This window comes from Xiphias gladius, chromosome 2 (assembly GCF_016859285.1).
Source record: "Xiphias gladius isolate SHS-SW01 ecotype Sanya breed wild chromosome 2, ASM1685928v1, whole genome shotgun sequence".
NCBI lineage: Eukaryota > Metazoa > Chordata > Actinopteri > Istiophoriformes > Xiphiidae > Xiphias > Xiphias gladius.
Genome location: NC_053401.1, coordinates 3968666 through 3994033, shown reverse-complemented (window position 1 = coordinate 3994033; position 25368 = coordinate 3968666). Strand labels below are relative to the sequence as shown.

The 25368-nt window shown below is 45.9% G+C and overlaps 2 protein-coding genes across 2 annotated transcripts in view; one reads left to right on the top strand and one right to left on the bottom strand.

The window, feature by feature from the left end:
* The window catches only part of sfmbt2 (Scm like with four mbt domains 2), a 55233-nt gene extending 40780 nt beyond the window's left edge, over positions 1 to 14453 (bottom strand). Inside the window, exons 1-4 of the mRNA XM_040148364.1 lie at positions 14413 to 14453; positions 10285 to 10530; positions 2880 to 3050; positions 623 to 711 (exon numbers count right to left, since the gene is read on the bottom strand). Of these exons, the coding sequence (XP_040004298.1) occupies positions 623 to 711; positions 2880 to 2970 (180 nt within the window). The 5' untranslated portion in view covers positions 2971 to 3050; positions 10285 to 10530; positions 14413 to 14453. The remainder of the gene's footprint in view (positions 1 to 622; positions 712 to 2879; positions 3051 to 10284; positions 10531 to 14412) is intronic.
* Positions 14454 to 16007: 1554 nt separating this feature from the next.
* tmem110l (transmembrane protein 110, like) lies at positions 16008 to 25368 on the top strand. The gene is made up of 8 exons (XM_040148350.1): positions 16008 to 16558; positions 19450 to 19498; positions 19581 to 19676; positions 19796 to 19917; positions 21069 to 21181; positions 22551 to 22634; positions 22725 to 22856; positions 24578 to 25368. The coding sequence occupies exons 1-8, from the start codon at positions 16369 to 16371 to the stop codon at positions 24704 to 24706; spliced, it is 915 nt and encodes a 304-aa protein (XP_040004284.1). The 5' UTR covers positions 16008 to 16368; the 3' UTR covers positions 24707 to 25368.

The following is a 25368-nucleotide window of genomic DNA, read 5'->3' as shown; positions in this document are numbered from 1 at the left end:
AAAGTACTGCGCCTCTTCAAAAACAGGTCACACACATATACTTTCATTTTTTTAAAAGATTTATGTAACTAAAATAAATTGCCCCTATGGTGATGTATTTTGATATATAGTAATATCATGATGTTATTATAATGATGTCAGCCATACCGACCTCGCATACTTGAGAAGAAGGAAACAGAAAAGACTGGAGATGGTGAGGAATGCTGTAATTAAGATATATCTGCCTCAGAAACCTCATCTACATGTTTCAACTCTGGAAATTCTTTCACTAAATAATTTCAAAATGACCTTCCTAAAGGAAAAAAAAACAAATAAACCAACAAATAAAAAGAACCGCTCATTTGTATTCACCGTATAGTTTTCTGTTGTGCTTCAGTAATGACCCACAACTGTGTTTACAGAAGCCAGCAAAGGTTGTCTAACGACTTGTGCGTCACACGGGAACAGAGCCAAGGGGAGCGATGTGTTGAGCAGCATTAGCGCTACGATGCCAAGGCCTGGCTCTCTCCAATATGTCGTTAAAGGATTTCTGCATATGGTACTTATCTAGGAGGCTGTATTTAAAGGATCGCCAAGGGGATGGGATTTAGGTGTGAGGAGAAGATCGTATGCGGTCACTCACATGTTTGAAGGTGGTGTGAGGGGCGGCGTCAGCCCCCGTCTCCTCCATGTACTCCTCCCAGTTAAACTCCGCCTCTTCCTCCATGGAATCTGCATTTGATTAAACGAAATCTCCCGTCAGTCGTCACCGATTAAAACAAACCGCCTTGGCCGGAGATTTAAAATTTCACTTCATTCACTGGATCGTGAACAGGTGGCAACTGAACACACAGTTCGTTATGTTTTGTAAACCAAGCCATCCTTGCAGAAAACACAAAATTCACAGGAAATGGTACGGTAAGATGCGTTTGTGTGCACAGGATGTTGCAAGTCGTCTTACGTAATTCCACCTTTTATCCTGAAGGTGACAGTTGTTCACTTTGCCAGTGGAAGACTGACACATTCGAGGTATTATTTGTCAGTTTTCTTTCTTCCGTCGTGTTCCTGCGTGTGTGTGTGTGTGTGTGTGTGTGTGTGTGTGTGTGTGTGTGTGTGTGTGTGTGTGTGTGTGTGTGTGTGTGTGTGTGTGTGTGTTGTGTGCGTGCGCTGCGTCTCTGGAGGCTCCCTCGGTGTGAAGAGAGCGGGACTGAACCTGCTCTGTCTAATGAGAGGGAACGGTGGGAAGCTGATGTTTTGATGGAGTTTGTTTTTCGGAGAGACTGTAGAGGCTGCTCACTCCTTCTCATGAGCGCTCACGCAGCGAACAGAGCTTAACCCTTAGCACCCAACTGGCACGTCTGGTGGAGTGAACGCCAGTCACTTTTTCACGGCGAGAGCCGAGGATAAACGTTCAGAAATTGTCCATGAAAACTTCCTAGGATCTTACCTCATAATAAACAAACTCAGAAAGTTTCTACAGTATCAAAGTGATTGTTTGTACGTCCATGATTTTACAGTGCAAATAGGGGACTATGGAATTGGGACAACATCCTTCCCTTTCCATAATACATACCAATTATACATTGTAAGTATACTGTATATACTAATTGTCATTGTATACTGTTTTTACAGTTACTGTACAAAAAAAAAAATCAAAAAAAAATATACATACTCTACCCTTTTATACAACAGATTATGAAAAAATACGCCAACCCATGTCCATCAAACTCTGGCTTTGGAATGCCAATCCCACGTAACCTTAACAGCCATCCAAATGTGACTAATGGTTTTGGTTTTTGGTTTTTTTTTTTGGATTCAGGATTGTTTACATAGCTGTTTGACCACTATCCAGGATTTGGTTTTTTTTTGTTTTTTTTCAGCTGTGAGCAGCTCCTCCTGTTCTGCAGGTGCATCACGGGGCATTTCGGTGCATCAACGGCACATTCAGAAAATCGAGGGGTTCTTTGCCCGCCGTCAAACGGTATGGAACTGGGACACAGCCAGTGTCTCCACTGGCTTACTCTTTGCAGGTGTAGTGCCGAAATGATATATCATATAATTCCATATTCACTCCGATTGGGGAAAAAAACCAAAAACCAAAAACACACCGGCGGTATCACGTAGCTTTGCGTCATTTGACACACGTTGATCAATGCCTGTAACACACACTGGATGTGTCCTGCAGACAGAGGAATTATTGAAGGTGTAGCAGCTGGGATTTACCGATCCAGAGAGCGACTCTCATAAAACCGCTGCTTTTCTGGAGACTTGACACGCGCTGCTGCTGGGAGATAAGCCAGTAACAAATCCTGATGGGTTGATGTGCAGTGACGCGCCAAAGCGCTGCCTGCGTGTGGGCTTACATAAAAAACCATGGGAAAGGTTGTTTTTTTTTTGGATATGCAACATACACGGCCGGTGTGTGTGGTGCCCTTGTTATTTTCTTTTATCCGTTCATATAGAGATATCCGCTGCGCGTTGAAAAACCCTTGAATTCAAATCGAGCGAAACTTTTTTTTCATGAAAATGGCTCCGTTAACATGTTTAGTGCCACTGACATGCCAAGTTATGGCATGCAATTTATCCTAGAAATATTATAAACTATAATATTTATATTCATAATATAAACTTATTACTTCACAATCTACAAGAGACGTGACAGTCAGAATAACATAGTGAAGAAGCTGCGATTTATAGAGAAATAATAAACAGAGTGTGATGAGATACCTGAGAACATTGTCTTTCCAGATGACTTCTATTATCAGCAACCGAGAGATTCCTCGTATGCGTTTTCATTCAGTCTACGTCTACCACACCCATCCGCTGATCTTACAAAGGTGGCTCTGTGCAACCGACCTGGCAACCGACATTCGAGGCAAAATCAAGCTACAGGGCCTCACCTGTGTTCACCTCCTCTTCCTTCCCATTGGTCGAATTGTATGACTTGACCGTCGTGAGGGCCAGCGGCTGCTCCTGAGCGCGAGACTGCATCCTCTTCCTGGTGAGTGTTAACTTTAGACCTGAGGTGTTTCAGTTCTTCTTCACTGCATCTCTCACTGTCCCCAACGTCCCTGGAGCATAAAAGATCAATCAAATCAATGTGCTAATTTATCAAATACTATCCTACGGTAATATGTTCAGAAACAGTCCGTGATATTTCCAGAATGATGCCGCTCTCCACTTACAGTGATACAGCAGAGATCAAAATGTTCACTGTTTCAACAGCTCACAGCAACACACCCTATTTATAAATAATTTCCTTGGAAAAATCATCTGGCAGACAGGAGATTATGCACTTTGCATTTCCAGTTTCTTTAGAATAAACAAAAGAAGAAGTGGGTGGTTTGCATGAACGGCGGTGAACACAGAGGCTGATTAGGCAAAAAGAAAAGTGCGCCACCGCCAGAAACTTAACAACTCAATCGACCCCAGAACCCGGGAAAAGACGTCTGATCTCGAGCAGGAGCCAAAGCGGAGCCAAAGTGTATGACGACGAAACAAAACACCAACAATTTGCAGATTTCCATACTCAAACAGATTTTCGGCATCATTAAAGCCAAATGAAAAGCCTGTTATCCTGCTAAATTGCAGAGCAGTCTCTGCCTCTTCAGCACGTGTTTTTTGTAATGTCTGCTTATGCATATTGTCTGCCGGCTGCATGCATTTGCATAGCCCAGCAAAACTCCATCAGATAACCAATCGGAGTCCAACAAAGTAGAAAAACTGGAATGACACGAGCAAGACAACAGGCTGATAAATTTGTGCCGCTTGAAAGTAATCAGCCGGGCGTCGGTGGAGAGAGAATAATACAGAAGTGCAGAGTAACGTCACCACAGCTTAATTTGGAAGGTAAAAGGGGAAGTGTGAAAAGAAATATGAATTTGTGACACGCACAAGAGGGATTTGTGCTGTCTAATGTTGGCCTGTAATCACCACGCCATATTAAACACCATCAGTTTTACTAAGGAGGTCATTAGCTCAGCAGATTCACGTATTCATTTGCTAATATATTGTCAAAACGGGTATTGAACTAACACACGGGTAGAGCTACATTAACACCACCTCTCCCTAAATGAAAGACGTTCTGTTTCCCCCCCCCCCGACACTGTGACACGCTGCTCTGATTAATCACCGTGAAGCGCACGTATGACGCGATCAATCAATCACTCGCAGGGCTGAATCAAAAAGGTCCAGATGTGTCTCATCTTGTTTACTAACGTAGTCAGAGGCTTAAGTCAGTCGTCTTGCTCATTAAATATGCGGCTCTTGCTGTGGGATGTGGCCCCCACTGGCTAGTAAGCCTAATATTTTATTTAAGAAAAATGTAACATTCATTTCGTCAGACACCACAATAAACCCCAATTAGGGAAAAGTCAGAAAAAAATCACTGCTTTATTTCTGAGTGTTTTTTGGGTTTTTTTTTCTTCTCTCCTAACTTATCCAGCATTTCGAGACCCCTCAGATTTATCTTGTGATCCGTTTGAGGATCCCTGACTCCCAGTTAGGGAGCCGCTCGTCTAGAGCACTTGTGTGTTCAGTATTTTGGGGTTGTTTTTTAACCTTTATTCAACAGCGAACGGTAGAGATGAGAGAGGAAAAACGGGAACGACTTCCGACAAAGGCTGTGGACGTTCACAATAGGCTGCAGCCAACCATTATTTTCATTACAGTGTAATCTGCGGACTATCTTCTCAAATCATTTATCAATTATTTGGTCGATGAAATGTCCGAAAATAGTTAAACATGCCCTACACATTCTCTCACACACCTTGTTGACGTCATCCAGTGTCTCCTTTTGTCTAACTAACAGTCACAAATCCGAGAATATTCAGTGTGCAATGATGTAAAAAAAAAAAGAAAAGAGAAAACCATCAAATCCTCACATTGGAGAAGCTACAATCAGGGAATTTGCTTATAAAGAGCTTAAACAATTAATCAATTTATCAATTATCACTATAGCTGCTGATTAATTATCTACTGAGCGACTAATCGTAGGGTCTGAACCACTGGGTCACCAGACGCCCAAGCACGTCTGTACATCTGCAAAAAAGCACACGTACAGTCGCAAAGAAAACCGGCTGACTTCTAGGATCAAAACGACCGAGCTGTAACCTCAACACAACGATATGTGAAAACTATCCTCCTCACAACAGCGGACCTGGCTTGTCACTTGCCTGGCGGTTATTGTGGTCATGCAGTCAAATCGCCAGTGACTCGCTCGCCCACTTCCACGCACTCTCAGGAAACACTGCCGCCACGCAGCGATCCTCAACTCAAGCCACAAAACGCAACTGTCACCGTCAACTTTCGGAAACCAATGTCCGAAAGAACAGAAAATATCCTTATGATTGGGTGGATAGTTGCTCGGGCCGGAAAAAAAAAGAAAACAGATTAAAAAAAAAAACAAAAGATGAAGAGTGTGAGAATCCAACGGTCCTCTGGTGAATGATGTGTAGAACGAAGTCCTGCATCCCCCCAAAAAAAACCCTCGAAATCCCGAGAAAATGAAAGCACACAGAAACTGCTCCCGCTGCCGTTTGAGCTGAGGGTATTTACAGAACTGTGAGGCTACAAAGGCTGTGACAGTCTCCGCATTCACCCGAGTCTGTGTGTCAGTGTGTGTGAGTGTGCGTGTTTGGGTCACGTCCCCAAACCCCCCCCACCCCACCACCACACACCGCACAAACACCCACCCCCCCCGACGTCCCACAGTGGCTCCAGCAAGCATCCACTGCGTAAACAACAAGCCGAGCTAATTTGGCTCACATGACACCGCTCGCTGCCCTTCACGCCCCCCCCGCAGCCTATCAGTGTGTCTTGCCGGAGTGCCCTGCAGTCTTCGGCTGCATTGACACGTCGCTGTTGTCATTAAAGCTCATCAGAGTGCTTGCATCAAATAGCACGGGGAGCAGTTCACAGCCGCTCTGGAACCTGGTTTTTCCCTCAAAATTCCCCTTGAGTGACTGTTTTCTCCCCACACCGCGTAGCAGCGTTACACGGCTACACCTAGCGCATCGGCTTGTTCCAGCGCTGCTGGGTAGTAAGTATAGGACCAGGAGGCCGTTTTATGGTCACGCCGAGCAGAAATCAATGTCGAAAACAGTCGGCAGATGAATCAATTGGTCGATCGACGGAAAATTAATCGACCGTATGTCATCTGTCACGCAAAAGTGCCAAACATTTGCTTCTCAAATGCGTCAATTGGCTGCTCCTTTCTGTGTTAACGAGCAATTTGAAGATGTCTCCTTGGGCTTTGGGAACGTTTTTCATTATTTTCTGACATTTTAGACATTAAACAATTGACAGACTTGTCAAAAACTTAAATCAACAGATAGATGAGTCTGTAAAATGACGACTGCATCCCCAACGGGGGTATTCTAGACGTCTTGCTCCATACATTCATGCGGCCCTCACGGGCGTTCACAGACTGTTTTTAATCGCTTCGTCTCCGTACTCCAGCACATCGGACGTGAACTTACACAATGACTGAGTGAGCTGACTTTGAGCTGTAGTCTGAGGCTTTTAACAACCACATCAGATGAACAGTGCGGTAACTGTATCCCTGTCATTGTCCTCCTGCGCTGTCCAGAAACTGGAGGCAATATGTATTACAGAAAAAGAAAAAAGAAAAAAAGGGGGGGGGGGGGCAACCGGTCCCACACTTACTACTCAGTACAGATGTGAACACCCTAAAAGATTTAAAGCAGAAAACTGCTTCTATTCAAATCCAATGTGCTGGAGTTCAGAGCCAAAAAAACAGGAAATGTGTCACTGTCTGAATACTTATGGACCACATTGGTCATTTCCCCCGGTTCTCCCTGGCATATTTATTATCGTTGCAAACTTTTGGACCTTCTTTGGAATTTAAAAACGTCGCATGTATTACTCTATTTATCAAGTTAATACAGTTCCCAGAGGTGTTGAAGAATGCTCCCCAATTCATAGACGGAGAGCTGAACAACATTTATGTGCTTACAGGCTTTTTTTTTTTCCTAAAAACAACAAAACAAACGGGTTTTTCCCAATATTTGGCCTTTTAAAATATATTTCCGTGGGTGCGAACAGTTTGGACAATGCGCATGTAAAGGTGGATCCCAGCGGGTTTGAAGAGGTTAAGTCAATCTGGAATCTGGAAACTCCTGAACCCCCCCCCCGTCCTCCGTCCTCCGTCAAAAAAACTGACACACTGTAATAAGTAATAGCTAGAAAATGACAGCAAAGTCAATCATCTTTTCCGCACTGTCGCCTCCCCGTATCAGCGTGTTGAGTTGTTTCGCTCGATGTGATCCCTCACTGGTTAAACGAGTTTCATAACCCTCGGGGACAGAAAACCATCCACGGGCTTTTGTTCAGAAGGTGGCTGCCAATGTCAACTGTTTGTCTCCGTCTCTGTCCCGGAAACAAGCCAACGTTTTGGAGGATTCCATATTTTTTTTTCTTCTCTCTTCTCTTCTTTTCTTTTTCCATGGGAGTTCGGCGTTTGCTCCCTGATGGAGATCACTGGCCTGCGGCGTCCCAGAGGAGACAAACCCAGATTGGGCACCGGAGGGATTAAACTGGTCTGGGAGAGTTAATCTCAGACGCAGGACGTTTGTGCCCCTGAGGTCTCGGATTGAGGGGAGGGGTTTTTTTTTTTTTTTTGGTTTTGTTTTTTTTAAAATTGATTAGCCCCTGATGGGGCGCTGGGCATCCACGTGTTGTCCTCCTGCCTTTCCCTAAACCCATCCATGCCAAAGATTTAATGGGGGATTTAGGAGATTAACTACCACTGCATGGGCTTGGGTTTTATTGCATTACTCCCTATTAGGTTCTCCTCTTTTAGACCCATCCAAGAGTTGTTTCTTCTTGGCAACAGGAGGCCTTGATATAACAATTTGTCCTCTGTTTCCTACAGTTTTTAACACAGACGAGCAGACAATGCAGCCTGTGTGTTCTATGCCCAATTACGACAATCTGTGATGCTCACTGAAAAACCAGCTAACTACAAAATGATGAAGGCAAACAGCAACTGGCCCCGGTGGACCACAAAAAACAAAGCAAAAAAAAAAAAAAAAAAACAGAGGAGGAAAACAGTGCAGCAGCCAAGTGGGGAAACTCCCTCAGCCCGGAGCTGTCTTATTTCAACATCAATGACTGGAAACACCTTCCTACAACACACATATGTGCACAGCACTCCCTACACAACCTGCAGACTTTTTTGTTTTTTTGTTTGTTTGGTTTTTTTTTTGGTCTTCTATAAACAGGAGAGGTCAAATCTGACATTTGCCTACGTCCTCCCCTCACAGTTGGGTTGCCAACGGCATAAAAGAGAGAAAGAGAATCGACATTTCCTGTAAAGCGACTGCTTCTATCTGTTTATCTTCCCTCCCTCCTCTCTTTAACGCAGACGTGGTCACTGCGTGACTGTCAAAATTAACATACAAAGCCTTATCAGAAACTGCTAAATGATAACAAGACAGGAGAGAAAGAAAAAAAAAGACCACTGGGTGGTTCAACAGTCCAAACCATCAATGACGTGCAGCGGGAGTGGTATTGATCTTTACCAGTGGAGAAAATGGGTTACATATATTTTACTTTTATCCCCACGTTTCCATTTTTCCTTTTAAAAATGTGCTCTCTTTTTTTTTTTTGGCACGTTTCCTTTAGCTACAAGCCTGCGCTCACCCATCCCCACTCACAGCTCACATGAAAAGAAAAAATATAAATATATATATATCTATCTATATATATATATCTCCTCTTTGGAGCAAGTAGAATTCTAAAAGCATGATTTATTCATATTGCACATGAACGACTGTGGTCGGCTCCACAACGTGCGCAGTCTCTCTTGTCTCTGTTCATCGCGGTGACGAGTTTAATCTAGAGGAGGAATCCTCGGGAATAATGCAAAGCTGTAAACCCCGGATTTTACCGCCCGTAGAAAAAAAAAATATATATATAAAAAATCAATAAAAAGGATCAGGAAAAAAGAGAGAGAGAGAGAGAGAATTAAAACACATAGGCGCGGTTTAAGCCAACGATCTGCTTAATCATTAGAAACACAGTTCACTTGGGAAAGAAAATATATGTCGTCGGGCTGGTCCAACCATCAACATGTTAATCCGAAGATCGCAGGCAAAAAAAAGAAAAAGAAAAAAAAAAAAGGTGGAATGAAAATCATCCTGCTGTCGGTTTTATTTCGGGGTGGGGTGCGGGGTGGGTGGGGGCGACACATTATTAATCTGATCCAATTTGATCCAGAAACAGCGGGATCGAACGGCCGCGGCGGTTTTGGTAAAAGTGAAAGAGGAAACGTGAAGTGCACATGAGGAAGATGAGGCGGCGAGGGGTGTAGCCGACCGGCAGGCAGGCTGGCTGGCTGGCTGGCTGGCTGGCACTCCGGTCATGTACTTTGCACACTCCGAACTGCAGCGGAAAAAAACTCCCACGGAGTCGCTAGATGCCCGCTTTGAATTTAATTGATTAAACCTCGTGTGTGTCCATCCAAAGAAACAGAACCGGGCGCGTTATCTGCCATCACTTTATTTTTTCCTCGTTCAAAGATTTCAAGGCGCAGTTTTCCCCACACGAACACCATAACCCGCCATGTTGAAAGTGGTTTGAAATTTTTGGCAGTGTCCGGTATTTTCCGATGGCTTTCGCGCACCTAAGGGTGACGAAAAAAACTCCCACATGACTCATCTGTGCGACGGGGAATGAGGCCGATAACTCATTTCTAACGCGAATGATGTAAAAAAAAAAAAAAAAAAAACACACACACACACACAACTTCGTGCTCGCATCAAACACAAAACTGCGCCGTGGTCTTTACACCCGGGATTAAAAGACGTCAAAAAAAAAAAAAAAAACCCCGTTCCGGCTCCGACTCCGCCTGTTCTTTCGCGCGGATGAATAAAATTTACGTTATTTCCAAAACAGTTTATTACATGGTTCACGTGAACAGAAGGGGGAGGAAAAAAAAACAAAAAAAAAACAACGCAATAAACGGTATTACCGTGAGTGCCACGAGACAGCGTCCTCTCCGCCGGTGAAAGCTGTTAATTACGGCGCGTGAGAGACACTTTGAACAACTTGGGCTCGCGGACCAACGCTCGCGATTATTTTTCTCGTTTCTACAGAAACCGCCTCGGGAGCACTTCGGGGTTGTTAAAGCGGAGGAGGAGAGAGAGAGAGAGAGAGAGAGAGGGCGAGAGAGAGAGAGAGAAACTCTCCCTGTCTTTTATTTCGTCGACATAACGAAAATAACAAAACGCAGCCGCCACGGAGAAGCCCTCCCAGGACCGCCGGAGCCGTCACCTGTCTTACCTGTCCAAGTTTTTTTTTTTTTTGGGGTCGCCGCTCCTTCTCGAGACCCCCCTCCGGTTTTTTTTCCCCCCTCTTCCTCTTCTTCCTCTCCCTCGTTCGCGTGAGCCCGAGAAAAAGCAACGCGAGCGACGTCTTTCAGCTGCTGCTGCTGCTGCTGCTGCTGCTCCCCCGTTCCAATATGGCATCTCCCATCTGCGCATGTCCAGAAACATCTACAGATATTTTCAAGCCAACTCCTTCATTGACCTTTTAATGCAGTAGCAAGAGAAAAAAAAAAAATGTAAAAAAATTACCAAAAAAGAGAGAGAGAGAGAGAGAAATTTCTTTAGCCTGATAGAAAATGGGGAACTTGAGTTCAGTGGACACAAAAAAAAAACCCAAACGCACCACAGCGGAAAAAGTGTGTATTACGCAATGAAACATTACTTTTATTCGCATTAAGGCTTATTCTGATGTAATGGTATTAACCCCCCCACCCACCCACCCCCTCTTCAGTGGACATCAATTCAGCATTACTGGCAGCTAAATCTAAATTAGATCAGTCGTTTATTTTAGGATTTACAGGCTGTTATTTGACCCAACATCCAATATTTCTTTACCCAGCCCGTACAGTTTTATTATTAACTGGAAGAGAAACCTCTTCAATCATCAAAACAACAGTAAGAGAGGGGATTTTTTTTATTTTTTTTTATTTATTTTTTTTATTTAAAGGACATCGGCAACAGTTCTGTCTCATCGCTGTAGCTGCTTCTGGGTATGAATAAGCCTGAAAAGCCAGTAAGTTGTGACTTCTTATCGCCATTTGCTCTTTTGACCATTTTCCCTCTGATCCCCCCCCACACACACACACACACACACACACACACACACACACACACACACACACACACACTTGAGAAATATCCCGAGATTTTGTTGTTTTAAAAATCCAGACCATCCCTTATCAAAGTCAACACTATCCTCTAGCGGCAGCAGCGCATTGCACCACTTTTCATACGCAGGCAGCCGTGGCCACAGTTCAAAGGTTACTGGCACCGCACTCGTCCGTTGAGACCCAAGTCTTTTTCCACTCAACTGGCAGGTATCAACGCCGCAGAACCAGCCAAGGTGGGTCGGTCCCGGCGAGGACGCGGCGCGCGCGTTGGGGGCTTTGAGGCTCCTCAAGCAAACGGAAATCTCGGGGGGGGGGGGGCAGAGACTTTTCGCTCTTTGCCTGAGGAAAGTGAAACCTACGTGGCTCCGGGATCGCCGCCGGTATAATGCGAGGGGTTTTCGGTCGGGGGGGGGGGGCGATTTCGAAATTGGGCTTCGGCGAAAGTATCGTGTTCCTCTTCGAGGCGTGGAGGTTCGCGCTTGACCTTTGGGGGAACGGCAGCAGCAAGGCATGGCTGCTCGCACGCCCGTTGTCCACCGGATCTGCGAGCGCACAGTGGATTGTTTTGTGACATGGCAAAAAAAAAAAAAAAAAAAAAAGGATTATTATTGTTTTTTTTCCTTCTGGGAAAACCCCGTGAAAAACCACCGCAGTCTCACTCCTTTACGACTTTCCCCTAAATACCCGGCAGAAGTTCACAAAACTCAAATCTCTCTGGGTCATATGTCAATAAGTTATGTTTGTACGCGTATTCGGGAAACACACGCACACACACACACACACACACACACACACACACACACACACACACACCGACCGACAAAAATGAGATGGATTTTACTGATTCACCAATTTACTAATTTGTTTATTTTTTTCTGTTTGGTTCGATTTGACCTGACCCGGGACAAAAGATTTGCGGATGTTGGAAGACTTCCTGGGGGGGGGTGCCCGCTGTCACGTAGATTATAGAAAAGAAAAAAAAAAAGTCATCCTGAGTATCTCAGCTGAGAAAGTCAGCGACGAGACGAGATGCTTGACGAGCCTGTGAGATGGAAACGACTTGTCAGCATAAGACAGATAAAGGGGAAAGATGAATGAATGACTAAATAAAAAGATTTAAAAAATAAAGATCAATACGAGATAAAAACAAAAGACTGAGCAGTGCTCGGCAGGAGTATTTCCGGCCAAATTGTGGGTTTTAAGAAGGTGGTTCTCGGCCTGTGGGTCGGGACCCCCACCCAAGGGTCCCAAAATCGGAGGGGTTCACCAGATGATTAAAGAAAGAATACTTCTTCTACACGCAAAACTACGTTCGGTTTTTGAAGGCTTTCACCTCCCCCCCGGTCCTCCATAAAAAAAAAAAAAAAAAGCCTTCAGGTGCCACAGTCTGAGGCGCCTCAAGTCGCTCTGAGGGATCCCCGGCAGGCTTCTGCTTCAGTTTGAAGGGGGCCACAAGCCGAAGCGCCTGCAACACAGAGAGTCACCGAGAAACTCAGAGGGACGTGGGCTACAAAAGAAGCGTGGGCTGTTCTAACAAATAGTGACACGATTATTTATAACCGCAAGAGGGTTTTGGTTGTTTTTTTTTTAAACGTGTAAAGGGGAAGCTCGGCGGTGTATTTACGGCGGCGGATCCGATTCATAAAGACACAAAGGAATCGTAAAGGCAGGGGAGGGGGCGCCGGTGCCGGTGCGATGCCACTGGAGGAACAGATGGTTGAAGCGTGCGCCGCGCTCCGTTAATCTGCCACGGAAGAGGCTTTTCCAAGCAAGGATTATGCCTTCCTTTCGCGCGCGCACACACGCGCACACACACACAGGGGGGGCATAGACTTGCATTAATTTCCCGGAGACTTACCCTACCCACATCCACGGCGTACCTAACCTTAACCTGCCCCAACCTTGACCACTGACAAGCTGTCCCCAACTAACTGGTGTTTAGTCTGAAATTTGTCCCCAAAAGTAGCCTATGACAGAACCACACACACACACACACACACACACACACACACACACACACACACACACACACACACACACACACACACACACACACACACACACACTTGTCTTACATATGTTGTGAGGACACACATTGACACTCACTGACATAATGCAGAACCTAAACCTGATCCCAACCTGATCCCTAAAACCAGGTCTTCACCCTCAAACAGCGCTTAGACGTTGTGAGGACCGGGCAAAAATGTCCTCGCAACGATGGTTTCAAACCGAAATTTTGTCCATACAACCCCCCCCCACACACACACACATTGATTCTTGTATATGTTTGCGAGCTCCAATGAACCATATGGGAACACGTGCAATCCTTCACATCACCGCTCGACTGATGTTAAAGTTGCTCGGAACAGGTCTGGGCGTTTCGGTTGCTCACAATAAAGCCGGGAATCTAATGGGCTATTAATTCACCATTGGACCCAAAATAAAACCAAAATAAAACCAAAAACCCAAAAAAAAAAACCCCAACCAACCATCACTGGCACGGTCATGGCTCCTCTGGAGAACAAAATGAAGAAAGAGAAAAGTAATTGTGAGGAGTTTAAATCTGAACATGATCATGATTCAGAAGGATGCGTTAGTGTTCAAATGTTGGTGACTGTGACACAACTTTCCGTCATTGTTCTTTGTGTGTGGCTCAGTTCAATGTGTTCAGTCCACCAGTGTTAATGGGAATTAACCCCCCCCCCAGTAATATCTGCCATACATGTCTTCGTGTTGACAGACCCCAACTCTCCAATCGGCTTCACCAGCAAGTCAGCGCTGTTTAGCGAACAGCAGCCCAGGATCCAGCCCCGCTGACCCCCGTTGCACGGCCCGGCCGCTCGCGGCGAAGTCCTCGGCAGCTTGTTTGCGGACCTCGCTCTTCTCAGAATGTGTTTAACGGCCCCGGGACCTCGTGTAAGCGTTATGGTTTATGTGCAATGATCCATATCGACGCTGACTTCTCCCAGGAAATAGCCTGCTCCCGTACTTTATTTTCCACTATTGTCCTATTCTAAGGAATCAGAGCCATTGACATCCCTTATCGCTCTGTCAATTCAATATAGCCAACAGTTTGGTTTTTTTTTTTTGGGGGGGGTTGCCCCCCTGAGTTGGAGACTGAAGGCCTACAGGTTGGCTGCGTGCCTACCTGTTGCTCCAGGTAAACAATCCCCTGAAGTCTCTAAACTGGCAAAACATCGCAGTAATTTTGTAACCAACTTTGAAATAAACGAGGAATCGCGAGGAATACTTACATCCTGGTATTGGGAGCAGAATGAGTTGTACGTGACACGAAACTTTGAGCCCATGCAAAAAAAAAAAAAAAAAAAAAATTATCCCACCGCGTTAACATCTTCACGCTTCACGTGAGGCAAGAGCTTCGCCCCCCTCGTGCGCGCGGCCACGGCCGCGGACGCGGACGAAGAAGGATCCGAGGCGGGTCTCGCGCACATTCGAGGAACTCTGCGGCGCGAGCCGCGCAGACCTGCGTCAAACGAGTCGCAACACAACAGGGCGTTGGGGGGAAACGTTACTTCAAAATAAAAAAAAAATAATAGTAATTTTAAAAAAGAAGTCATGAGGGAAACTTCAGAATGGTGCAGGTTGGCGCTAGTAGTGAATTTGCGGGGCTGGATCACCATCTGGGCAAAGTGGGCCCCAGAAGCCCCAGGTTTACTGCGTCTCGTTTGGATTTTTGGCCATTTTGTGGAGGGGTTCCATATCAAAATCTACCTCTAAGACTTATTAGTTTGACAGATCAATCCCAGCTCTATTGACGTGAACTCAGCAGCCACTACTCACTGGTGAGGACCATGTGAGTTGGCCAGTTAACAGTGCAAGTGGAAGCTAGTAAGCAGACCTCGAGTTAGGCTTGTTTAGTCAAACTAGGTGAAGAATGATCTTTTGTGCTGACTTAAATTAATTTACTTTATATCGTGCTTATACGGTGCATATTCCTAAATCAGGTTGTGGTGCTGGGTAGTGGAGGCCCAACAACAACAACATTTTTGCCCCCGGGGCCTCCTAACAGTTTAATTTGGCCATGGTGTTTTGGGTGATGATTTCAAGAAGCGGCCAGTGGAAAAACACCCGGGGCAAGAATGGGTTTTATATAGAGATAGAACTGATGTATTTTTTTAAATACAAATAAGCTCCCAAATATGACACCAAAGAGGATTTAGGGAAGACTGCATTTAGTGTTGGTGCAGTGGTCTCGTGAAACAATCTGCAGTGTTACTCGAAAACTAAAATATACCATATGGCTGTTTGTAAATCAAGACCCTTCTCCTTACTGCCCACTTCCTTGAGCCTGGATTCTGTTATTATTTGTCATTCTTCTGTTCTGACCCAGTTATTTCTTACTACTTCATTTCTCATCCTAAGTATTCCCTGTTAATGAAATGAAATAAAGTACATCACGAGCATGCCGCGCGTTGCCTGCGAATTTCCAAGCACACTGATTGACCTCTGCATGAAGAGCGACCTCTCCAGATTCACTTAAAATTGTTTAGGGTTATCGTAGCCTAAATCTGACCCTTAAAATGTATATTGCATTTTAATTTATCTTAGTTTACTTAGCATAATCCACTCAGTACCAACACGGCTGTCCAGGGAGGACTAGTAAGGTAGGGTACATTTATAAAAAAATAAAATAAAAAATTAACAACAAATTAGATAATCAAAAACATATGAAACAGGACAATAAAGTTATCTTACAATTATGTAAAATGTTTACAGGGCGTGTTGTGAAATAAAGCGGGTCGCCTGGCAGTTTGTAAAAAGGTAAACCCTCCTCAGTTTCTGCCGTTACAGCCTAGGACTTTTATTGTGAAGTAGGATTACCGGAAGTTACGTCTTCTTCGCGGGCCGCTTGATGGTACGTGTTTTCGCTGTCGTAAACATGGATGCGAGTCAGAAAAAGAAAAAAAAACGACCCCCTTGTTTGCCTTTTGCATCATGAGACGTAGCATCAGCCTCCGGGAACACTGAGGGCAAAACTTCACCTTGAATCGATCGCTTGTTACTCAAAATCCGGCGGTTGGTCTTTTTCTCGACTAAAGAAAGACTGAGCCCTTCTTCTTCTTCTTCTTCTTCGTCTTTGTCCACCGAGGAAGGACTGCTTTTGTCTCACACTGCTGCTTCGTCCTCGTCCTCGTCGTCGTCGTCGTTGTTGTTGTTGTTGTTGTTGTTGTTTTTGCTATCGTGCCGACATGGACATGTACGGATACAGCGGGGTCTTCTTGGTGAAACGATTCATGGATCCTGTCCCGCTTGAGGTCACCAACATGTCGGACATCAACAAGGCGAATCCGCACGGCTGCGACGACGGAGCCCTGACGGACAGGTTCGGCGTCTTGATCCAGGGACTCCTGGCCGTGGTCGCCTTCAGCACGCTGATGTGTGAGTACCCGATCCGTCGCCACCGAGCGGCTTCTCGTTTCCCGGAAACATCCCCGGTATCACAGCCCTTTTTTTTTTGGTGTTTACTCAGGTGCAGGTTTGCTTGAAAAAAGCACAAGTGCAGAAACGCGCTTATTAGGCGCGTGCGCGAGTCCACGTGGCACTTTGTTGACGTTTGTTTTCGCGGACCCTCGTCCCCTTGCCGCCAAGTCGCATTGGAAAAATACGACGTACCCAAACAGGGGGACCCCCCCGAACCGTTCCCCGACCAACAAGACCCCACGGTTCACGTCGGTATACGTAGGTCGCCGCGAACACGACACACGGTGAGGGACTTTCGGGTTTTGGGGTTTTGACTGCGATCGCCACAAACGTCTTCCACGTCCACAAGACAGACGAGGGTCCAGGAGCGGCGCGAACCGGCTCCTTTGAGTGCAGATTTACGTAAAATCGACGTGCTGTCCGTGGCATGTCCACGCGCCGACTTTGCCGCGAAGACTCAAATTTTAAAAACGTATACGATTCGGGGGACACCACACCGCACGTGCGTGCCGGTAAAACAAAGCAGCGTCCCCAAATTGCGATGTTGTTTGTTCTTTTTCGGGGGTGTCTACGGCGTCTCAACCTTTCGGACCCGGCGCATCACCTCCCCTGTCCGCCAACGAGCAGAAGGCCCCCGGACGGCACACGGGACAAAGTGCCCACGCGTTTGTCCGGTGACCGTGGGTTTTTAAAAACACGCGAGCCGGCACGACGAGCGCCCACTCGCCCAGGGGGTAAGTCCTGACCGGCGTTCAAAGAGACCCGAGCTTCGGGGGGGGGGGACGTCTGCCCGCCGTCGCCTCCGTTACAGCCCTGTAGTCGCCTGCTGCCACGGTGGTGCCAGTTTACAATCAGATGCCTCGACGGCAAAACAAGACGCCCCTCGTGGGCCAGGGAGAACAACGGCCATTGACCTGCTTTAAAAAAAACCAAAAAAACCAAAACAACAACACCTTGTGACTCCGCGGCAGCTGACTTGGAGAAGGCTGGACACCCCAGCGGCTCCGGTCTCAGCTGAGAGGTGTGAGCGACAGCAGGGTCGAGCAGGGGCCACTCCAGGGGCCCTTTAGGAACATCGTCACAGTCCATCGCAATGCGCAATCACGCATTGGGGGGGGGGGTCAAAAGTTATGCAGGTTGGTGCACGCGTAGGCTAAAGGGAAAACGTTCACTCCACCGAGCCCGAACCTGCTTTATTTTTATTTATTTTCTCTTTCTGACTGATTTTGCGACCTGAGGAGGCGCTTCATGTTGTCAGTTTACCTCTGCACGGGGTGAATTCGCGGCCTCCGATCTACCAAAAAAAAAAAAAAGCAACGCGGACGTGCCGCGGGTCGAGATCCACGTGCATCCCGCTCGGATTTTTCACGAGTGCGTGCGGCGCGGGATCCGATCATCAGGGGTTCGGGGCGGCTGAGTCCGCGGGAATCGGGGCCTTGCTCGAGGGGGCGAGCGAGATCAATGAGCCGTAACCTCCACTCAGTGACTTATTAAGCAGGGAGATCGATACCCCCACCGCCTCCCCTCCTTTTTCTTTTTTTTTTCTTTTTTTGCATACGTGCAAGAGCCGTTCTTGGCCAACACACGCAAATCTGTTAATATTTACACTGCGTTATTTTCGTGCAGCGGAGCGTTAAGAGCCCTCCGGCTAAAGTCGCGGTGGCGCCGCGCCAGGCCACGGCCGAGCCGGCGGCGCGCGTCCGTCTGCGGATCTCTGCTAAGAGCTGATCTTCCCCGTGGCTATTTTAGGGAGCTTCCTTCCTTCCATCTATCCCCGCACTCACATAATTCAGATGAAGGCGGGATATCCAGTGTGGCTGCCGCGGTCCTTTTTTTTTTTTTGTGAAGAGGAAAGTCTCTCAGAGCAAATGTTGAGCAGGTTACTTACATGTCAGGTTTGTTCAGTGACTTTTCTCCCCCCAACCAGTTTATTATGAGAGAAACTCGACACAGTTATCACACATCCTCAAAACCCCTAAAGTTTTGAAAAATCTGGACTTGTAAGGGATCTGGCGCAGCAACTAGTTGATTATTATCGTTATAAATGATTTTAACTATTAATAGATGAATCGTTTAGACTCTGGAAAATGTCCCATGGGAATTTTTCCGGAGTCCAAATAACTTGTTGTGTCAAATTTCTGACCAACAGTCAGAAACCTAAAGATTTTCAGTCCATAATGATAAAAAGCAGCGAAATGTTCACTTTCTGAGAAGCTCGACGAACGAGGCTTAGACGGTTAATTGATTATGAAAATCGCCCGCGAATAATCGACTAGTCGTTTCAGCCCCAAAGCCAAAACCGGATGAAGCTGCTTTGAATGACTCAGAGAGTTTTGAAAAGTGGAGGACAAAGTCTGGACAAGTGCGAAGAATTAAATCAACTAAACACCAGTTTAAACCAAATAAAGAAAAGAATCCATAAATAAAAATCCTGAGAAAAAAACAAAAAGGAGAGCGGGGTGTACAGATGTAGAACACATCTGCAGGGAGCCTCGGTCCTGCTTTCATGTGCCAAGTCACATTCTGTGGCCGTGTGAGACGGCGAGACCGAGCAACAGTGGGCGTCTGTCCGCCCCGAGCCCTCCGGTGAGGAGGAGCGAGGCGTTGCGGCAGCGCCAAGCGGGCACGGTGCGTTATCGTCGGCGTCTGATCCGCTCTCGTCGCCCCCCCCCCCCTCTGCCCTGGAGCCCCCGCCGAGAGGCGAGGCTCGCGGCTGTGGCGGCCCAACAGACCGCGAAAGGAGCCGTGCTGCATGTGACTGCTATGACCCAGGATAAACACAAGCCTGGTGGCAACGTTACTGATTAATGGCCTGTTGTTCTCTCTCCTTTTTTTTTTTCTTTTTGCAGTGAAGAGGTTCCGCGAGCCCGTTGGGATCAGACGACCGTGGAGGATCTGGTCAGAAATCTTTTTTCTCATCATTTGTTGTTGTCAGGTTCATGAAATAAAGATTGAACGCGGTGTGTCCTGTCTTCTGCAGGTTCTTTGACACGTCCAAACAGGCCATCGGTGCCCTGTTCATCCACTTTGCCAACGTCTTCCTGTCCACGCTCACCAAAGAAGACCCGTGCTCCCTGTGGGGTTTCTCTTTCTTTTCATCACCACCTCAAACAAATCATGACCCGATGTGATACCCCCGCCGTCATGGATGTGCTTTCCCCTTTTTTTTTTTTTAAATTTTTTTTTAAATCGCAGGTATCTGATGAACTTCCTGCTCGACGCCACGCTGGGGATGCTGGTCATCTGGCTGGCCGTCAAGCTGGTGTCCAGGCTGGTGGAGTACAAGCAGTGGGCGTTGCTCGTCTTCGGGGAATATGGTGAGTGGTGAGCTCCTCTCATCTCCTAAAACATAAATTTACCCGAGGAGCTTTCTTGATGAACGTGGGATTTGGGGGGGGGGGGCAAAAAAAACAAAAACAAAACACTAGGATGCAGCTCTGGCTTCCGCCACCAGGGGGCGGCGCAGGCCAGCTGGAAGCAGACAGGGAGGAGAGCCAGCATCTCCAGCTGCAGCTGAGGCTGGAAAACATTTCCAGTGGCTTCAGAGAGGGATTAAATCCGGGCCAATTATTACACCCTCTGACTCTACTGTTTCTTTTTTTTGTTTTTTGTTTTTTTTTGTTCTCTTCGTTGTGCGTTCCTCCTCAGTAGTGGAGCTTTTGGCTGGAACAACTTGCGAGGCAGAGTCGCGACGACTTCTCTCTGAGGGTCTGAAGGTTGATTTTCTGGCTCTGTTTGGAGGCAGCACTATGACCTCCAGATAGCTGTGTTTACGTGTGTTCACTCGGTTGCATAAGATGAGCTCATGTAGGCCAGGAACCGTAAACATTAAATTATCACTAGTTTGTGTCTTGGGTTCACTCTCTCTGTCTGCATCTTACTTCCTCCTCTTCCTGTCCTAATGACAGACTTGTCCTCCTTTGTGTCTGCTTTGGCGAGACACCTGCGTAACAGACCTTTTGGTTATAGTAGACCACGGCAGGAAGTACTACTAATACTACCAGCCTACTCAAGATGAAGAACCGTTTCTGAAATTTTACAAAAGTAGCTGTGTGGCTCACTTAAAATGATGGAAAAGTTACAGAAATACAGTAGTTCAAAGTCAAAACACATTAAACTGACCTCTTTTCATTCAAAAATCTAAAATACTTTGCAGTTACAGAGAGAATCGAAAAAGTACAAATTAAAATGGAAGAATAAAGCCTTAATCAAAAAGTAAAGTACATAAAAAATTAAATGAAGGCAAATCACTGTTCCTTTTCTGTTGACTGACAGTTCTAATTTAAAGCCTGTAACACGGCAAATTTAAGTAAATAGTTTGCTGGTTTAAAAAAAAAAGTCCAAAACTGTGAAAAGAAATGTAGAAAAGTGCTTTTGGTTTAAACCCGAGCATTAATATTGACCGCGTCTGAGCTAGAAATCTTCCTCTATCGTGTTCTGGTTTTAAGCCGTTCCTCTGTCCCCCCAGGAGACCCCCCTCAGGCAGCAGCCTGGCTGGGCCAGTGTGGCGTCTACCTGCTCATCATGGTGCTGGAGAAAGGCGTGATCAGTCTGGTGCTGCTCGTCCCCGGCTGGTCCAAAGTAAGGACGCTGTACGGCTACTTGTGCTGCTTTCAGGTCCCACGGGAAAGGTGGCTTCCTGTGACATCATCACACCGCGGGCAAGGGGGGAAACGTGTCGTGCTTTGACCTGGCAGAAAACCAGGTTTTGATTATTTCATTGTGACAATCAGGACAGTTTTACACCCAAAACTGATTTTTGTGGTCAACCAAACTACACGAAAAAATCGTCAGATTTTAACAATCATTCCATTTGTATTTTGGCTCCGTTTAGTTTTGTCATTTCACGTTGACATCCGGCAGCAAAAAGAGATGAAAGTCTTCAAGAATGAACGAGCAGAAGATAAAAAAAAATGGCTCGTCTTTTGCTTTTTAAACGAAACACTGAAGCAGTGCTACTGTATTTGAAGGACAGTTTGTTCGCCTGACATTGGGGATTGTATTTGTTTATTCCAATTAGCCCATGTCGTGGACACAGATCCCATTCCGAGGAATAAAAGGGCAGTTTACGAGTTGACTCCCACATAGAAAACAGTTTTGTTTAGCGAAGCTCGCTGTGTTATTTGGAGACTTTCCTTTGTTTAAACACCCTCTACACAGGCACTACACTCTGATTATAAATAGTGGTATTATTAATTGTTGCACTGTTTGTCAGAGTTGAGGCTTGTCCCTCAGTCTGCGTTTTTCTATTTATGTTTGTTGCCTTGTTAAAGCTTTTTGACGTATTTCATACACATTTAATATAATAATTTTATCATATATCACACTGCTACAGCTACAAAGTGTTTCTAGACAGAAAATCTCATAAAACGTATAACGCAAAGCAAATGAAATATAAATAAAATTTTAAAATACAATACTTTTAAGATATTTCATAAACATAATATATTATGGATCCTAACCAGGAGGAAAAGTAAGCTCTCATGGAGAAAGCATAAATTGGTACATTTTGCAACATGTCCAATTGTTATAGATCTTTTTTAGTGTAGGAAGGATAGTGTTATATTAAAGGGGGAAACTCTTTTGTTATAATGCACAGTTGCACATATTGATCTGTTATAGAAAGAAACACATTTTTGTGTGCCAGAATTTCAAGGTTTGTACATACATTTGTTGTTGTGCAGCACGTTGTTCATCTACTATATGTTGCAATGAAATAATAGTCTTTTTTTTCTAAGCAGCTAAAGATCTGCAAAGATCAAAGATCCACTGGTACAAGAACAATTCTTTCTTCAATGAAGCGGGAAAGAAATATCTTGTAAAAGTGGGATTTTGTAATCGAAACTCTCTATGAAGGAAGTGACGGCTGAGTGATAAGAGTGATCGTTATCATCCAAAATTCCTAAACTCGGTATGCTAAACTTTTCTTTTCCTTCTTCTTCTTTGACAGTTGCAGGAGGTGTTGTTGGGCTACATCGCCAACCCTCAGCTGGAGCTGGTGCTGGTCATGCTCATTGTGCCCTTCATAGTCAACGTGAGTTTTCGCCCTCACACAGATTTTATCAAGAGCCGAGTCCCTGCAGTGTTAATAACCCCAGTCTCGTCCCCCTGGCTCCCCCTGCAGTCCATCATGTTCTGGGTGGTGGACAGCCTGACGATGAGGAAGTACAAGACGATGAAGAGCCTGGACGACTCCTGCGACGGCTCGGCGAAGAAGGCCGACTCGCTGCCCTGGGTGAACAACGAGGAGTCACGGGTGAGAATAACGCAACGAGCCCGCGGGCGAAACAGAGCCAAGTGAACTTTGGTTAACAGCTGGCCATTGTCTTTTAGGCGCCTTTGAAATGAAACCAGCTGCTTCATTCCAGGGATGAGGTCTGTCCAGTGTCATTAGATCTGCAAATTTTTTTCGTTCGCCATTTTACAGGTTTACTTGAATTATCTTTCACTTTGATCTGACTGAACGTAAACAAGAGTGTTTCCAAGTTCAGAAATGCGCACTGAAAATTTGTCTCCTTTTGAAAGCGAGGAATAAAATCTTATGGTCATTACTCTACTGGACGACGTGGCAGAAGATGGGCGTTCTGTGGTCTCTTAGTGAGGAGCTGAACTTGGAGGAACGTGTAAGAGCACAATGTGAAGGCTTGCATTCTCTTCTCCAGTTCCATGCGCGGAACACGTTACAGAACTTTTATTACTGATTTGCGTTTCCGTGTTTTCAATCTAAAAGTTTTAGTAAACGCCTCAAAATAGGTTAAATCGTGGCTCACTGGGCCACTTCGAGAAATCAGACCGACCCATCTGCTGCGGAAGTGACTCGTCGGCCTATGAAGGGATTACTGACGACGTTCTGAGAAGGTTCCCCGTTCCCACCGAACGTCCACGGCGCATTGCCCAAATGGATGCGAGCAAGAATGTGAAAGCTGAGTGTCTTTGCCTTTTGATGGCGAAGAGGAGACTTTAATGTGTGTGAAACTGGGTGTTGACGGTCGATGTACCCACACGGTCACGCTGGGGGTGGCGGCAGCACCTGTTGTTTTGGGGGATGAACACAGTGCAGACACACACACACACACCAACACACACACACACACACACACACACACAGACATGCCATAGCAGATTCTCTCTCTCTACACTTGATCTGATGAGGAACAAAACCAGATGAATCCAGTCCAAGAAACACTGAGTCAGACTGTTGTCCCTGCCCTCACTCGTAACTGGTGAATAGGGGGGTTCTGGTTCTGTGTGGAGGGTTATTTTGGTCTTGAAGATGTGAATTTTTGTAATTCCTCAAAATTCCTTTTTCTTGTCGACAGTTGGACTCTATCCTATCTCAGTTTGGTGTCTTGACAAAAGTGAGTCATTGCAGAGCTTGTGTTATTTATGAAGTCACGAGATGTTTTTTGAAGCCCATTTATACAGTACATTGACTTGAGTGCACTCACCCTTTAAATATGGTTGTGTTGTAGTAGCAGTAATATTGTAATTTGGGTGCATGACCCTCAGGTTCAGTGGGATGAGAGTGTTTATCTCTCCCTCCCCTTTTTCCTTTTCCCTGGTCATCCATAAATCAAGCTTTCATCCTGGGAATAAAAGTGACATTTAGGAGTCGTTTCCATGCAATGATGTTATGGAAAGTGGAGTGGAGGAGGACGACAGACAGAGGGGCATTGACTCGGATGAGTTCTTGGCGGGGGCGGTGGCCAGGCTGCAGCCACAATGCTGTTGTTGTGGGTGGTGTTGCATGCAACATCAGAATCATCCAAGGGCTCTTGAGCCAGGGAGGTCTGATGTCGAGTGTTTGTTAGAAATCGCTGTGGTCCAGTCAGTGTGGTTCGTCCCTCGCCCTGTCTTTATCCCAATATCGGAGTCTCTGCCGCTCTTTAAAGTGGTCTTCATATCCGCTTACGGTGCTGTTGTGGCCAGAGTTCTTCTGAATATCGGCCGCTAACAAAATCTCCCCCCCCCCTCAAGGTCCTGCTGACCGTCGAGACGGACACGGATGAGGCGTCAGAGGGGGAAGAGGAGCCCGGCGATGAGGGACCAGTCCCCCATGTGCATTATTCAGGGGGACCGCTGAGACCCAGCTGGGTGGTGGTGTAAGCCAAGGTGACGTGACCTCCCACTCATCCATCCACTGTCCAAACAAAACACTACACAAAACACTCTTATGGACAAAAACAAAAAAAACCCTGCATCCTTATCTCCTCAGAAAAAAGGTCTAAATATCAGCTTCTTTGCAAGCACAACTAAAAATCATACAACCAGTGAATGTGAACACTACGGCCTTAGCTGCCTTCTTCTGCACTGAAGGTGTGAACAGTTGCAACTGGAGCCTGTCTCTGTATATGCATGTAAACCAAATGGCATTTTTTTTCCACCTCGCTGCCTCCGTTTGCTGCAAGAGAACATCAGAGTTAACCACAACTGAACATGTGTGAAGAGGGACCATTAAGGAGGGCAGCAGCCGCAGGGCAAAAGCGTGCGGTTGGGTGTTGACAACGACTGAAATAAATCTGTCTCTCTTTCGCAGCAGGGACTTTTGGGAATGATGTTGCTCTAAAGAGAGTCATTTATCGTGTATCATATTCCAAAGAGGAGCAAACCAGTGAAGTATTATACATGGAAGTGCTCTAAAATTTTACGCCGTCAAATATAATCACTTCAAATCCACCTTTTTAATTAAGGTGCAATTATAACCATTCCTGCACGTTCTCCCTCTGGCTGCTTAGTTTCAGTTAGAAGGATGATCAGTGGTGTTATTT

Excerpts from the sequence above, each read along its gene's own strand:
- tmem110l (XM_040148350.1), top strand. The coding sequence starts at position 16,369 with ATGGACATGTACGGATACAGCGGGGTCTTCTTGGTGAAACGATTCATG. Across the intron at positions 16,559-19,449 it reads CGCCTTCAGCACGCTGATGT|TGAAGAGGTTCCGCGAGCCC; the intron begins GTGAGTACCCGA and ends TTCTTTTTGCAG. Across the intron at positions 19,499-19,580 it reads AGACGACCGTGGAGGATCTG|GTTCTTTGACACGTCCAAAC; the intron begins GTCAGAAATCTT and ends TGTCTTCTGCAG.